Below are 15,795 nucleotides of genomic sequence, written 5' to 3'. Positions count from 1 at the left end.
CACAGCGCTGCCCCCGCCCCCGCCGCGGCCGGCTACCGTCCCCCGACCGCTCAGCGGGCGACGCGAGCGCCACGCGGTGGCAGAAAGGCAAACTGGTGGTTCACCCATCGCCTGTCTTTCCAGCATCACTCCAGACTCGGATTCAGTATCAACAGTCCTTTTACAAATGATTCACTAGTGCTACATTGCTTTCTATGAATCCGATTGCACTTTTGTTCCCATGGCCCCGCCCCTTCGCTGCATAAAGGACGAAGTGGAAAGCCAGGGTAATTTACCCCTTGAATCGTGATTCACTTTTAACCACAGCTCGCATTATCCTTTTTTTTTTTGCTCGGTCGGCCTAGTGCCATTCCCGAGCAGGGGGCAGTTACTCCGGCAATTTTCGCCGGACAGCAAGTGTTACGTTAAGCATTGTTCGATCGGGTGTAGGTATTGTTTGTGCACTGTGCAGTTTTATTACAGTTTTCCTATGGGCTTTGGAAAATTCGTTGAGGTGTAATGTAGGAGTTACTTCGAACATAGAATCCGCTGGGCCTGGATAACCGATTTCCGGGACGTCCCGCATTGCCAGCGGCTTTCCAATAACGGTCCTCAGCTCACCACTCCCTTAGGAACAAACACCATGGATAACCGAGTAACGTGTATTGTAGTTCGATGATGCGACTGTCTTCACTGGCAATCTGAACGCTGCGGTCGCCGGGGCGCGCGCGGCCCGCGGCTCTCGCCCCTCCGGCGCCTGCCCTGACGTCAATACCCGCCTACTGCAATCACTCGTGGCCGTGGCCCCATCCGGGTACAATGTCATGAAATCGCCCCCCCCCCCCCCCCCCCAGCAATCTAATCCGTCATCACGAAACTCCACAAACGATCCTCCACTCGACACCAGCTCCTGGCAGCATCGGTATGCCTCGGCACCGCACAAACAAACAATCAGCGCCAGCCGGAGTCCTAGCCGCTCCGAGCCAAGTCCCGATACATGGATCAAGTAGTCGCCACATCACATCTAGAACACTACAGGTATCGCAGGGAGCGACGAATACCAGATACAAATAGTAACAAACGACTCGTCTGGCAGGATCGTCCACGACTCGTCTCTCACTCTCACTCGCTCCACCGCTTTTCATACACACACAGTGCGTAAACGATACACACGCGCTCTCCGCCGTGCGCGGCGCTCTTCATCAGACCGACACAGGCACACTCAGACTGACACACGCAGACACAGAGTCCGGGCGGAGGTCACAGTGGTGTACGGGCACCGCTACCGAGTCGACCGGCCGCCGGCGGCCGGCCGACCCGCCCTGCTGCCCAGCTGCCTGAGAACGCTGGCGCGCCGCGCGCCGCGCCGCCACTATACCAGGCCGGCGTCCTTGGCCATACTGTAGAAGGCCGAGCTCTTGTCTGCCAGCAGCTGCGACGGCGGCGCCATCTCCTTGATGCGGCCCGCGTCCAGCACCATCACCCTGGCGGCCGGGGAGAGTCGGTCAGTTCCGGGGTGAGGGACAACATAGCGCACAATTGAGCCATCAGTCTAATGACCGAGGAACTCGGCGAGTCCGTACCCCGGGTGAGTGACGATTCGCTGCTTAACCAACACGCCGAGCTACACCTACATCATGCGACGATTCATCACAACTTTTCTACCCACGGATCCCAATTACTTCACAGCCCGAGACCAAGCTTGACGCTAGTCAATGGTGCATATCCCGTACCCTCCCTATGCCTTACTGAAACTTTTAGATAAACGCGGCCCCTTCCCGTCCCTAACCGAAGCTCCCCGATGATGTAACCCCTCCTCCGTCCGTACCTGGTGCTGTCCATGATGGTGTTGAGCCGATGCGCGATGGTGAGCACCGTGCAGTCGGCGAACTCGGATCGGATGGTGGCCTGGATCAGGTCGTCCGTCTCCAGGTCCACCGCTGCAGTGGCCTCGTCCAGCACCAGAATCTTGGTCTTACGGAGCAGCGCGCGGCCCAGGCAGATCAGCTGACGCTGGCCAACACTGCAGGGCACAAGTTAGGTCAGGTCAGGTTAGCAGCGCGGCCCAGGCAGATCAGCTGACGCTGACCCACACTGTGGGGGACAGGGGTCAGGTCAGGTCAGAGCGTGGTACAGGCAGATCAGCTGACGCTGACCCACACTGTGACACAGCTCAGGTCAGAACAGTAGAGACTCGACAGCTCAGCTGCCGGCCCACCGGATACATGATGGTAAAGAAGGTCAGATGGTAAAGAAGCGACGCACCTCGAAAGCCACTGGGCCACAGTATTTAGGCCACAATATTGGATAATATCTCTTACAAAAAGATCCCGTACCTGACCCGAGGTCGATATCCCATCGCAGCCTTCGGCCTTAGATCCCCCTATACCTTCCCGTCCATGACGTGTGGTTAGGATCCCGTCCAAGCTTCTGACCTGAGGTCAGGGCCCCAGCCACTGACCTGAGGTTGCCGCCGCCCTCGCTGATCTCATGCTGCAGCCCGGCGGCCAGTCCCTTGACGAACGTCTTCAGATGGGAGTGCTCCAGGGCGGCCCAGACCTGGTCGTCCGAGTACTGGTCGAAAGGATCCAGGTTCTGACGCAGGGTACCCGAGAACAGCACGGGGTCCTGCCGGGGAGGAGAGGAGGACCAGTGTCACATTTGAGACGGGTGTGGATGAACGGTATCGCTTGAACTGATGTGTCATGAGCAAGTGTTTCAAAGTTAAATTTTGTTTTGAGAGTTAGAGAGGAACATTCTACCCAAAGGAACAAGGATGACGATGAAATGTTTCCGCTCAAATCAGTCATATGCCTAAATAATAAAGATGGAAAATCATCTTTTAAAAATACGCATACGAGAGGACAAAAGATGATAAGTGCAATAGAACTCTCAGCCACGCTAACGCCACACGCCGTGCGCCACAGCCGCTGACGCTCCGAGACACGCACCTGCGGGATGATGGTGATCTTGGACCGCAGGTCGTGCAGGCCGATGTCGCTGATGCGGATCCCGTCCAGCGTGATATCTCCGGCGGCCGCCTCGATGATGCGGAACAGCGCCAGCGTCAGTGACGACTTTCCGGCGCCGGTGCGGCCGACGATGCCGATTTTCTCGCCGCCGGCGATGTCGGCGTCGATGCCCTTGAGGACGAGCTCGAGTCCGGGCCGGTAGCGCGTCTGGTAGTTGTTGAACTGCACGCGGCCCGACTGTGGCCACTCGGGCGGCGGACGGGGCCGGCTCTCGTCCACCCAGACGGCCTCCTGGGGCGTCTCAGAGTACTCCTTGATGCGCTCGACGGCCACGATGTTGGTCTCGACGTCGGACGTCATGCGCACCAGCCAGTTGAGCGTCTGCGTCACCTGCATGGCGTAGGAGACGGACATGCCGACCAGGCCGACGTCGATTGAGTCGCGCGCCAGCACGGCGAACAGAGAGGCGAAGAAGGTGATGCAGGTGCCGATCATGTCCAGCCGGAACGACAGCCACCTGATGGAACGAGGGAGAGCGGGGGTCAGGTACAATCGGAGCATTGAGAAACATCTACAACGGTTACGTTAACTTGGAGGAGGGAGGTAGATCAGGGGTCACAGTGTTGCATTCGACGGCACAGTGGGAGAGAACAAATGTTTGTCAGAAGTCAGACAGAGACATGGAGGAAAATCATTCGCGAGCTTCAATTTCCAGTTCCGCGAGGGAGATGAAATGTCAACTGGTTGAGTCAGTGAGGTCAGGGAAGACGAGGCAGCCTGGACGGTGGACCAATTGGAACAGACAGCAATTGCAATGATTGAGATTTATGGGGTCCTAACGTCGATATCATTGGAGACGGTATTCGTGTGACGACATTGAACTGAGAGACGACGCAGTAGGTAATCAGAGGCGGACCACTGTAATGCGCTCCAAGAACAAGGTGAAATCCCAAGCCCCTTGCAGGTAGTTATGCCAGACGAACCTACATCAATCATCCGCCTTCCCCTAACCGGAGGCCGCATTGGAAATGTTGCCCGAATCTGCTGGCTGAAACTGACGGCCTTCCCGTGCTCTATGAATCTAAGATTATGTATAGTCCTGTGACCATTGGCGGTCTATTGGCGATCCGGTTAGCAGTGATTTTTCTGTCCAGGGTACGTGGTGAGTCGGAGCTCTAACAGCTGCTCACAGGGACAAGTTTTTCTTTAGCTCCATATGTCTGAGGTCTGGTGACCAATGGTGGTAATTTTATCCGCGGTTCTCACCTATTAGCGATCATGGACGGATAGTAGCAGGCCTGGTTGTCGTCCACCTTGGCCTCCGACTGCAGCATAAAGTCCTGCACCTTGCCGTAGGCGCGGATTGTCATGGAGCCTGGCGGGACACACAAGGGCAGGTCAGAAACGGCATCAGATTAAGAATTCGGGTGAGATAGCACAGAACAGAGCTTTGACAACGCTAATTGTATAAGCTAAGAAACTGCAGTTAACTGCAAAGGAAATTATAGCGCGCCAAAGCACCGGTAGGCAACGGCATTGTTCACCCACAGCTGATGCGACTGAGTGCAAAGAAAATGTTCCGTGTGCCATGAAATGCAACACCGCTACAACAGCAGTCAAGCCGGTTAGGCATCCCGCATCAGCTTGCGTTTCTCGTCCCGCTTAGCATACGTGCTACACCTAGCCGCCAGAACTGCACTGCCACTAACCTGTGATGGTCTCGGAAAAGTGTGAGTAGATGGGTGACCGAGAGACTGACTCGAGTCGCTTCAGCTGCCGCGAGGTGGACACGTACACCAGCTGCAAGGGACAGAGAAAGCGTCAGTCTCAGCGTTAATAGTCGACATATCAGGAGACAACGACCACTCTGCGAGCAGCTACACTGGCAAAATGTGAGAGAGAAACAGGCTTCGGTGCCTTGGACAAAGTTATACGCTCTAGGAAATGTACAATTTCACGTACAGTTGACACCGTAGTTGTGACATCCATGAAAGCTACGCAAGATCTATCTCTTCCCGACATAGGCTCAATTCGTTCCTGCGTTGCGTAAACAGCCATTCCAGCCTTCTTCCAGCCAGCGATAGCGTTACCCCCCGACAGACGGCGGTTACCCTGCTCCAATGGTCTACCCTGTTTTACCCTGCTCTGACTGACCTGCATGAAGTAGTAGACTCCGAGCAGAGGAATCACCACGGCCAGGAAGATGGGCGTGGCGTAAATGATGGCAAAGAACGTACCCAGCACCTGGAGAAAGGGGGAGGGACGGGGAGAAGAGTAGTTAGCCAGACTGCACTGCACTGATCTGCCACATCGTAATACAATCGGCACTGAGTAAACACAATCTTATTGGCAGTAGCAGAACTTATATCATGAAACCCAAAGTGATCAAAACCTAGAGAACTAAAAAAAAAAACACAGCACAAATTGTTTGAGAAATGATGCAGCCAAGTCATGTATCTCGTTCAATGGAAACACATTTTACGTAAGGCTGCTAACGACTGCTACAATAAGCAAGCAACGCGCCCAGAGACGGACAAAAGCCCATGATATAGATGGTAAACAAACTGGGCCACCCCAATTTATGACGGACCAAACAAGAACCCAACATATCGCATCTCCCCAGTACGCCCCACCACGTTCGTAGCTATTTGATCTGCGAAAATAAAGCCTCCTTTCCGTCAAGCCGTTTGACAGGACGAGCCACCAGTCACCGTCGGAGAGCCTGCATTGCCACCTACACACAGACGGCAGAGAAACCGGCGGACGGACTGATGAAAGCACCAAGCAAGAAACGCTGAAATACGAGAGGCAGATATTGACGGACTGACAGAACTCAAAAACATGCAGACGGCACTCTCGGACGGACGAAATGACACACATATCCCAGGCGCCACCAAACCAATGTCTATTCCAACACGACGAAACGAGACGCTCCAACTTTCACGACGACGGCCCCAACACCGAGTCATCAGGACATCCCACTGCTCTCCGATGCCCAGAAAATGAGCGACGTCTCCGACCAGACTCAACAACCCACGTCACTCCCGAACTTTCAGCGAACACAAACTCCAGCTCCGGTCCACCGACCGCCACGGTCAACGTCCACCTACAGAGAAGAGACAGTTAATCCAGGAGCGGATGTTGAACGGCAGCGTGTTGTCCATCATGTCCACGTCCTTGCTGAACCGGTTGACGATACGTCCCAGCGGCGTGGTGTCAAAGAACGACAGCGGGTTGTGGAAGAGCCGCGACAGGATGTGGCTATGCAGAAGCTGAGACGCGCGCATCATGCCGTAGGCCATCACAATAGACGGGAAGAGCACGAACAGAGCTGCCGGGGGAGGTCACAGGGTCAGGCGGGGGTCACACACGGGTCACTGGGAGGTACAGGGGTCACCCTGGGGGAGGAGGGGCAGGCTTCCATGGTTCACTGAGGGAGGGGCATAGTCACTGGTCAGTCAATAGCTGTCACATTAGCATCGCGCTATAGCAGCCCGCAGCTAACGTCACTTACGACAACGAAGGTCATGATGAAGCCACGTATCACCATCGGCATCGTGTTGTCCAGCACGTCCACGTCCTTGCTGAAGCGGTTGATGGTGCGTCCGAGCGGCGTGGTGTCGAAGAACGACATGGGCAGCCGGATGACGTTGTGCATGAGATCCGAGTGCATGATCTGGGCGCCGATCAGCAGGCACGTGTAGAGCGAGAACGCGGCCATCACGGAGAACACGGCTGAAACGCAGACAGAAGCCGGACGGCCGCGTCGAGCAGCGCCCGAGCGCAGACAAACACGGGACGGAGCGGCCCCGACAGGACAACCCGGACGACACACACAGAAAAGTGGCGTCATACCACTGGCAGTTCAGAGGACGGGGGTATATCGGGTGGACGGACAATAAGTGATGACGGGGAAGGGGGCGAGACGGGAAAGGGCGGAGACAGGGGCAGGACAGCGAAGAGCGACAACTGGGACAGATATGGGACATTTACGGAGGGGTGGTGCATGAAATTTACAACCCAGCTGGCATGGAGGACAAGGCACACGGGCTGGGAGACTGACAGACTAGACAACACGGCAGACGACCATTGACCAGGGCGTAATGGTAACGCAGTACGAACCAAAGCAGTTTGGAATCGACAGCCGGAGACAGATCAGGACAACGACAACGTGAGACAAAGCACGAAGCAGACACCAGACTTTTTCATCATTCTTACCTTCTATCGCTTCCACTAAGCACACATCCATAAAAACTCATACCGCGACTATCATCAATAAACATTATTCACACGTCTTCTTAAGGTTGACCAAGGTTAACAGCCAACGAACGGCAAAGACCAGCACTGGTCCCCGCTACCGGCAGCCACTACCTAGCACGATCGTCTTGTATCGTGCGTCCACGCGTCCACCCCTCCGCCGCCACTCACCCTGTCCGAATCCTAGTGCTCCGTACACTCCCAGGTAGACGTTACGCGTGTGTGTGTCGTTGAAGTGTTCCACATCCTCAGTCCAGTTGGAGAGCCAGATGTTGGAGCCGACGCTGCACGCCTGTGGGGAGGAATGAGGTCAGATCTAGATAAGGAGAACAGAGCGACTACTGATGACGGTGTGAACTCACAGAGGCAGCCAAATTAGAATTTCCCTTCTGGCGTGTCGCCGGCGGTGAAACAAAACTGGCTACATTAATGTGTGAAGCAATAAACATTCATGATTACCATCAAACAATGTCAATTATAGGCAAACAAATGACGGATTACAAAAAAGGAGACTAGGGAAGACAGTGGGAGGGTTACAACACTAATAGGCCTTCCCCCTACATGTTTCCACTCGTACCTGCGCAGCGACGTACAACATGAAGGTGAGCATGGTGAGGAAAACGCCGACCGACTTCATGTAGTACCCGTAGACTGCCAGCTGAACCTGTGGACACAGAGCGGGCAAACAGCCGCGTTAGACGCTGTATCTATACCACATACACACACACACACACAAAAAAAAACGTCGGAGAGCTAATTGAATAACACACACCAGTAACATACGACCAAATCAACTGACCAAAACGGGGCAGAATGTGAAATAACGAATGGAAAATAATAATGGGATATAAGTGCCATGAGTTAGGTACTTCCACCTGCTTAAATGTCTAACAGTCATGTCCTTATATCAAAACATTCACCACAACGACCTACCACATTCGTCTCCATTCTCAGTCGAAAACCATCCACGTCGATACACCGGTGCCCGTAAAGATTCACCCACCTTTCCGGTCTCGGATTTTTCCACCTCGATCAGCTTGGCGCCGGCCTTCTGTTCAGTAGCGGGGGCGACCGGCTGCGGCTGCAGGGTCTGCTGAACGGCCTCGTCCTTAGTCTGACTGCTCTTACGGCGACGTAAGCTGCCGTTTCGCTCTCCGCTGATCACAGACGCCGACCTGGAGGGACGGGGTCGGCGGGGAGGGGTTAGCGGGTGATGGGACAGAGGCGGTGATATCAGAGGAGTATAGCATGGAGCAGAGTCAGTAGCTAGGTAGGTTATAGGATCAGAGAAGGGGAATTGTGACGAAATACTGTGGGTAACGTAACTGAGTGGCGGGCCGGGAACTTTCACTAGACTAGAGCTAAAGCCATCAGTAAATTAGGTAATAGGTATGCATATTGAACATCAAGTCGGCAGCCGCGGTCACAATCGTCAGACTAACCACGAGCAGTCTACTTCTTCCAGCGCAGGCACGTCACGGCTCATATCGAGACCTGGCGTCCTTTGTAGATCCAACACCTCAGCAGTGTCGCGTCTCTGCACTACATGACAGCACCGACGGCAAGACAGCTACACCGGTGGCATTCCTTGCCTGGCTGGTTCACGGACAGGGCGAGGGAACGCCTGCAGCCAGCGCTGCTGCGCAAGTATTAGGTGCCCGTGCAAGACGCCATGCAAAGCGCAAGGCAGAACGCAACTAGCAGCATAGAATGGTGCATGCTGATCATGTGCCTTTCGATGCGATCATGACGTGTGATGCGTATGCGCGTGATAGGGTGAGGCTCCTATTTTTGTGGCTGTCGGTATATTAGCCGATAGTTAAATCGGCTCAGAGTATGTGGCCGTGCAGAGACTCCATGCAGCACGCAGAGGAAGGGACCGAGTGAACATTACCAACCTGCTGCTCTTCACTTGTATCGTGTGGACCGACGTGATCGAGTGCCGAGAGCCGAGCAGTTCGGTCACCTCGTCACTGTAACCGGTCAGGTGGGAGGGTTAGGGGATGGGCCGCGCACGTTATGAAGCCTGCCGCGGGAACCGGTACTGTCTTGGATACAATAGCAGGCGCGTACCAGCCAATACGGCACACCCAAGAGAGAAAGCCCATCACTCGTCGAAGCCCGCATCCAAAAGACGAATACCCCGAAAGCAGAAGCAAGAGTTAGACAAGCACCAATTTAGACATCACACAATATCAGCAGGATCTTCATGGCAGTAAGCTGCACATTCACTCACTCAAAACACATGCTTTTAGTTCGCACCTTCGCCAGTTATTTCAAACCCAGTTATACAGGACAGGATAGCCTGACACCAACACCTGGCATCGCCCTGTAGGATCACCCTAACACAACAAACCATCACCGTTACACTCGCACCTCCACCTCCAACAGACACCGTGTGTGAACCCCTCCACCCACACTTCCGTCGAGTAAAGCCCAGTTCACACCAGCCCAGTGGTGTCCGCTCACCTCTTCAGTTCCGGTATACTGCCGTCCTCGCTGGGACACTCGGACTCGCGTTTGACGCGGGACATCTGTCGCTGCAGCTCCTGGCGGCCCATAGTCTCCTCCAGCTGGTGCTTGATCTCATCCAGTTCTGTCGAAACAACAAGGCGAGGTGAAGAGAGACATAAGGGGAAGAACAGAGGCTTCAAAGGCCACCTTTAGGTATGATGATACACGTTCAGTTATGGTGGATTGATAGTAAGGTTGCGGCCGAGAGAATCGAACGAATGCATTGAGAACCACCCCAAATGCCACGGCGCAGGCCTGACAATGCACAGAACCGATGATTTCCTGGCGTCAATCCCTTTTGACACGGAATCACCCTCTGGAATTGAGCGATACATGTGTACGACTCAAATAGCAAATAGAGTTCGCAGTCGGAATAGGCGAGATGGAAAACTCAGCGAGTCAGCTGCGTATGTGAGCTGCGTAGCCCAGTTGTAAAAGGAATTGATGAGGTGAAATCGGAGGCGGTACAAATAGACTCGCTGTGATGTGTACCAACTGCAATCTTGTTAACATCCTTTTATCCGGTAACTCCATACCTAGATCATCAAATGAACTAATCTCACTTTCCTGTCCAATGTCACTGGAAAGGTGTAGTTGATCTCCTTAGAAACTTTTCACAAAACATGCTGATGAGCAGAGTATTCTTAGCAAGCCCCCAAATGCCCAGTCTTAGATGGGAGTTGAACTACAACTAAATACGTCTGATAAAATATGCAGCAGGTTCTTGCCTTGAGAACCGTCATCCTTAAATACTGAGCTTCACCAACTGAAGCTTAAAAACCGTCACCAACCAAACATAATAACCCCAAACGAGGCGCATCGGTACCACGTAGTAGCCTTCGATCATTTCCAAAGAAACAAAAATACGACTTCCTAACCAAAACTACGCCCGAACCGGACTATAACTACGTCCCGAAAAAGGGTGATCTCCGCTGCTTCTCGGCGTTTGTGGGATCGTCGAGAGTTTTGTACTTATGCGCTCGGCAGTCAGAGGTAGAGCGACGGAGCGGTGGGGAGCCCCCGCTCCTCTGTCCGACGGAATTGCGCGCGCAGGTCCGCCGTTCGACCCTGCACAGTGCGGCAGTGAGAAATAGAAGACGGGAGGTTCGGCGGCGGAGTTGAGTCGTCCCGTGTGTCCCCGCCGATAGATACCACAGACGCCAGTTGTGAATTACGGAGGATCAGCCGATAATCATGGCTAGGGGTGATGCGAAGCTTAACCAGCACAAAGTGTTAAAATTGATGGCTATAATTTAGAGTTTGGACATTAAACTTCGATCCCCACGCATAGGCCTAGTTTCGACTTTCGTCTCGCCTTCCCCTGCATTCCCTAACATCACTGAAGTTACATCCGTCGCAGAAGCCCCAGTCACTGAACATGCCGCATCTCTCTCACCCTCTACGTCCTCGTCTTCGCCGGCCTCTGTCAGGTACTGGAGCAGGAACTCGGAGAAGGCGCCCTTGTTGTCCATCAGCTGCTTGTAGGGCCCCGTCTCCGAGACGCGGCCCTCCTTCAGCACCGTGATTGTGTCCGTGTACGGCAGGTAGGTGATGCCGTGCGTCACCAGAATGCGAGTCTGTGAGAAGGGAGAGACCGCTTAGAACAGGTCACAAAAGGTCCCACATCAAAGGTCGCGGGTCAACAAAAGAAGGACAATGTTAAACAAGAATCAGTGGATAAAACGGAGAGAAACGAGAATCTTTCTTATTCGTTTTGCTTGCGATTCTCCCGGCTATGATGCTCAGCAGACGAGCAGATGGAGCTGCTAGAAATTACAAAGACACATGACTCCCTGCTGGACCAGGAGTCATCACTCCTCATCACCACAGCAGACTGACCTTTTTGCTGAGCATACCCTCGGGCCCGATGACGTTCTCGAATATGTGTTTTCCGACGTGTGAGTCGACGGCCGACAGCGGATCGTCCAAGAAGTAGATGTCACTGTTACTGTAGACGGCGCGAGCCAGCGCCACGCGCTGCTTCTGGCCACCAGACAGGTTGATACCCTGTGGAGGCAGAGGGCGGGTCAGAGGTCAGAGGTCAACGGTCAGGGAGATAACAATATGGTCAGAGTATGAGAGTAACGTTCTATGAAGGCTAGCTCACACAGGTGGAAATGGTCATCTGTACCATGAGTCTGCCTATTGGAAGTAATCTTAAGTCTGCCATCCATCCACTCAACGGCATATGGAGAGATTTAACTTTTAGCCTTAAGCTTCGGTATTTATTTCCACGTGCACACTGCAAGACAATCCGAACATGTTGCGAAGCTTGCAATCTTGTCAATATTGCGGCTACATAATTCCCTGCAGTCATGAGCATTGAGCAAGGCCGTGCGACTACTCTACTTTCCCCAAAATTCGTACCTTCTCGCCGATTTCTGTCTTGTCTCCGCCGGGCAGCATCTCAAAGTCGCTCCGCAGCGCGCAGGCGTCCACACAGCGGTTATACAGGTCCTCGTCCAGCGTGCGGCCGAACAGGATGTTATCCTTGAGCGTGGCGTTCTGGATCCAGGCCTCCTGCGCCACGTACGCCACATTGCCCTGTGGTGCACATAGACGGGGATGGGTCAGTGCGCTATATTTGTCCCAGTCAGTTGAAACAGAAAACACACCCAATGGTATAGGCGGTTTTACCATTCACAACATGAGAAACATTAATCATGGTAATGAATGGTAATGGAGAATCAATATTGAATGAAATGGATCACATAGTTCGTTGGCTGCAAACATAAGGTTCACGGCACTTATTCACAACGATAAACACGTGGGCCTCCAATTTCAATTCATTCAGCTGTCGGTGAATATTTCCGTCATACTATATCCACCTATATACTATAATTCCTTCTGTGCTAAATTATATCCTTAGGATATGGCTTATAACCCATGTCCCTCAGCCCTTCCCCGTCCCGCCACCGACCGCCGTACCTTGGTGTTGACGCGTCCGCCGACCTTCTCCATCTCTCCGAGCAGCGCGCTGAGCAGAGACGACTTGCCGGAGCCGACGGTGCCCACGACGGCCACCAGGCTGCCCTCCTTGACGCGCATGTTGATGTCCTGCAGGTAGGGCGTCGACTCGGGGTCCCACGTGAACGTGCCGTTCTCCACCACCACCGGATCACCTGTGAAGGGAGCGTCAGAGGCGTCAGAGGTTAGACAGGCGATACAGGGTCGGATAGGGCTCGACAGTCTGCCCCCGGGACGATTTAATTCCTATCAATTATTGTATTACTGTGTTATGCATAATAGATTCACCGTAGCCGTCAGGTTAACAAAAACCTCTAACGTTTAGCATGAGAGACACTCTTCTTTCCAACCAGCATCGGGTAGCATCTGCCCGCAAAAGCTTTTAACGTAAAAAGTAAGACTACTTCCACAGATTCTTGGCTCCGAAGGACTCTAATGGACACTCCCAAGGCACTCCGACGGCACTCACTCTCGGTGGTGTCGTGAGACACGGCCTGGTCGTCCAGGTCGTCACTGTTCAGGTACTTGTTCATACGCGTTAGCGACACGTTGGCCTGGCAACGGTGGAATAAACAAGTTAGCAGGGTGAGTCATGAGCAAAGATGGACGCCGACGAACTCAACTGAATGGCCATCTATTAACTTCAAAACATTGTAGGCCTAAAAGGCATTAGTCAGGCTTCCTCAGAAAATACAAGGCATCGAAATAACTCTTAGGGGCTTAGGAAAATAAACCAAATAAATCAACAAATAAGCAATTGACACAAATTTACGAATATGGAAGTACGTTGATAAGCTTGCCAAAGCAAACATCAAGTAGTAAAAAAAAAAAAAAAAAAACAAGGGGACGAATGATTCGATTCAAAATCCTTCTTACGAAATCAAAGAAGGCAAAGGAAAGAAGAAAAACAACAGGACTAATACCTATGCACGGGAAATAATACATAAGTAAGCAACGTAAAGCATTTACAGAAGCAAAACATGAGCTACCAGCATGCAGACCAACAAATACATAACCAGCTTAGTGTAATAACTCACCAGCCGAGCATGCGAAGGAATGTGTTAATTGCATCGGGGCAGTGCGAAAAATGCGCCGAGAAAACAAAATTGTTTACAGACAAACGCTGAAAAATGTGTTGAGGCCTTAAGGCTAACTAAGGGCGAAAAAGAAAAGAAAAACAATGTCGCAACGAAATGTAGTGTCGTTTTATTCTTAAAAAAAAAAAAACAGAAAGAAAGTTGCTTGCAGTTAAAAAGATTCTATTTTTTAGCATGTTAGTAGGTTTGTAGACCTCAATCCTCCCTTAAAAAATACTGCAGGGTCATTTACCCAGCATTCCCTCGGTAAGTCAGGCTCATAGCCGGCCTATCCCCGCTGTGTGATGTCACCAATGATCAATGACGTCATCAGTCTGACGTGACGTCACCTGTACGGCGCTGATGGTGATCATGGGCAGCATGGAGAGGGGGAAGCGCAGCGCGTTGAACAGCGCCAGCGCCACGAACGCGCGCCGACTGTCGAGTACGTTATCGGAGTCGACCAGTACGTAGGTGGCGAACGACGCCAGGCAGACCTGCCGGGGCGGGCAGACGGCACGACGTACAGCGGACGGCCGGACGACAGGAGGACGCCCGGACGATACCGGCGGGACGGCCCGACGAGGGGGAGGGACGAGACACACACACACATACACACAGACGGACAAATGAGGACGGACGACGGCAACACACGATACCAGAACACCCCAACAGCCGCTCATCTGAGACAGTGCCTTGCGGCATATCAGCTCTCAACGTAGATCTCTGGGGACGGCTTCTCATCCCGTCAGTCAAGTCAAGCCCAGGCCCAGACATAACAGACATTCCCACAAAACGCATCAATGATGGCCGGCGCTGGTTTCGCCCAAAGCACAGCTCAACCCAGACTTGGCGACCTAGGCCAGCGGAACTCGACTTCCAGGACAAAAGACGACCCGAAGGCAACTCCCAAAACCGGAAAAAGGACCACGCAGCCTCCAGGACTGACCAGCGCCCCAGAGACTCAGCGACTCGTCGTCTACCTGTACTGTGAAGACGATCAGCATGGGGAGGAAGCTGAGAGGCATGCGCAGCAGGTTGAACAGCGAGAGCGACACGAACGCCTTGTCGGGCGTCAGGTAGTGGGGGTCGACGTCGTCGCCCGTCAGCACGTACACGGCGAACGTGATCAGCGTCACCTGCAGACACGTGGCAAACGTGGTTAGTGATAGCTGCAGACACATGGCAAACGTGGTTAGTGATAACTGAAGACTCGTGGCGCACGTGGTCAGTGAAACCTGCAGACAAGACAGTCAGAATCCCCTGCGGACCAGAACACGGTCAATGGGCTTCAGAAGTCATGATGAGCCGGCCCGCTTCGAAGGAATACTGGTCAGAGGCCGGGACCGATGATATTGACGGCTCCATGGGTCTTGTAAGCTTGGTGTGGAGTCCAATACCGGCATATGGAGCGGTTGTCAGGTGCTAGTATCGACGTGCCATGGGTATTGATTGTCTTAAGGCTCGGCCGGCCGTAACAGCCAGCACTAAATGCTAGAATAGTCCGCCCCTGCCGTGGAGCTACCGGCTAAATGAACTGTAAAACGCATCGCTTTTCAGACGAGACGGACACGCTCGTCACCAGTATAGAAGCCGCGCCAACCGAACAAACTGGCTAAAAGAGCAGGCAGTTGGTCAGTCGCCGATGGAAACAAACTCGGATAGACAAATCGATAAATCGACCATTTCGACCCTAAACGCCAGAATTGTTGTGACTTTGGTCGACTGTTTGTGAAAACTTCTGATGTATATTTACTGACGAGTGACGACACAGTGCACCTCATCGTTCGCTGGATAGTGGCAGTCAAATGCAGCCTGAAACGATCGATCTGTGGGGCGTTGTGGGGCGACCGAAATAACAGACCTTGCCCGAACGATATAGAGGTAATAACGATACACCTCTTTGAATGTTTTTATTTCTTTTGAAACGTTTAACGACCAGTGAAGCCGGCTATAATACCACAAGCATTATAAAGTAGCTTGCAGTGACACTAGTCACGTTCATTACTTCCCTCGCCACCCCACCCCAC

At 53.1% G+C, this 15,795-nt stretch overlaps 1 protein-coding gene across 6 annotated transcripts; it reads right to left on the bottom strand.

Annotated features, from left to right (window-relative positions):
* Window positions 1-627: 627 nt before the first annotated feature.
* LOC122376143 (ATP-binding cassette sub-family C member 3-like) lies at window positions 628-15,087 on the bottom strand. Of its 6 annotated transcripts, none has more exons than XM_043355856.1 (19): window positions 14,749-15,086; window positions 13,159-13,243; window positions 12,651-12,844; window positions 12,090-12,266; window positions 11,562-11,729; window positions 11,119-11,299; window positions 9,678-9,804; window positions 9,107-9,181; window positions 8,212-8,383; window positions 7,786-7,872; window positions 7,380-7,500; window positions 6,466-6,686; window positions 5,106-5,195; window positions 4,661-4,751; window positions 4,218-4,326; window positions 2,931-3,468; window positions 2,441-2,607; window positions 1,808-2,002; window positions 628-1,463 (listed from the first exon to the last, which is right to left on the bottom strand). In XM_043355856.1, the coding sequence occupies exons 1-19, from the start codon at window positions 14,947-14,949 to the stop codon at window positions 1,352-1,354; spliced, it is 3,111 nt and encodes a 1,036-aa protein (XP_043211791.1). In that variant the 5' UTR covers window positions 14,950-15,086; the 3' UTR covers window positions 628-1,351. The 6 variants fall into 6 exon arrangements, with proteins under 6 accessions (XP_043211791.1, XP_043211788.1, XP_043211787.1 ...); XM_043355853.1 differs by lacking the exons at window positions 6,466-6,686; window positions 14,749-15,086 and adding exons at window positions 6,062-6,282; window positions 14,116-14,532; XM_043355852.1 differs by lacking the exon at window positions 14,749-15,086 and adding an exon at window positions 14,116-14,463.
* Window positions 15,088-15,795: the final 708 nt, after the last annotated feature.

Source organism: Amphibalanus amphitrite, unplaced genomic scaffold (assembly GCF_019059575.1).
Source record: "Amphibalanus amphitrite isolate SeventyFive unplaced genomic scaffold, NRLGWU_Aamphi_draft 002030F_arrow, whole genome shotgun sequence".
In the NCBI taxonomy this organism is placed as follows: domain Eukaryota; kingdom Metazoa; phylum Arthropoda; class Thecostraca; order Balanomorpha; family Balanidae; genus Amphibalanus; species Amphibalanus amphitrite.
The sequence above is the reverse complement of the archived record's forward strand: the minus strand, read 5'-3'. Positions and strand labels throughout refer to the sequence as shown.

Coding starts and splice junctions, on each gene's coding strand:
- LOC122376143 (XM_043355853.1), bottom strand. CDS start 14,448: ATGAGCGGCTGTTGGGGTGTTCTGGTATCGTGTGTTGCCGTCGTCCGT. Junction 13,244..14,115: donor TCACCATCAGCGCCGTACAG/GTGACGTCACGT, acceptor CACCGTTGCCAG/GCCAACGTGTCGCTAACGCG. Junction 12,267..12,650: donor GCGGACGCGTCAACACCAAG/GTACGGCGGTCG, acceptor TGTGCACCACAG/GGCAATGTGGCGTACGTGGC.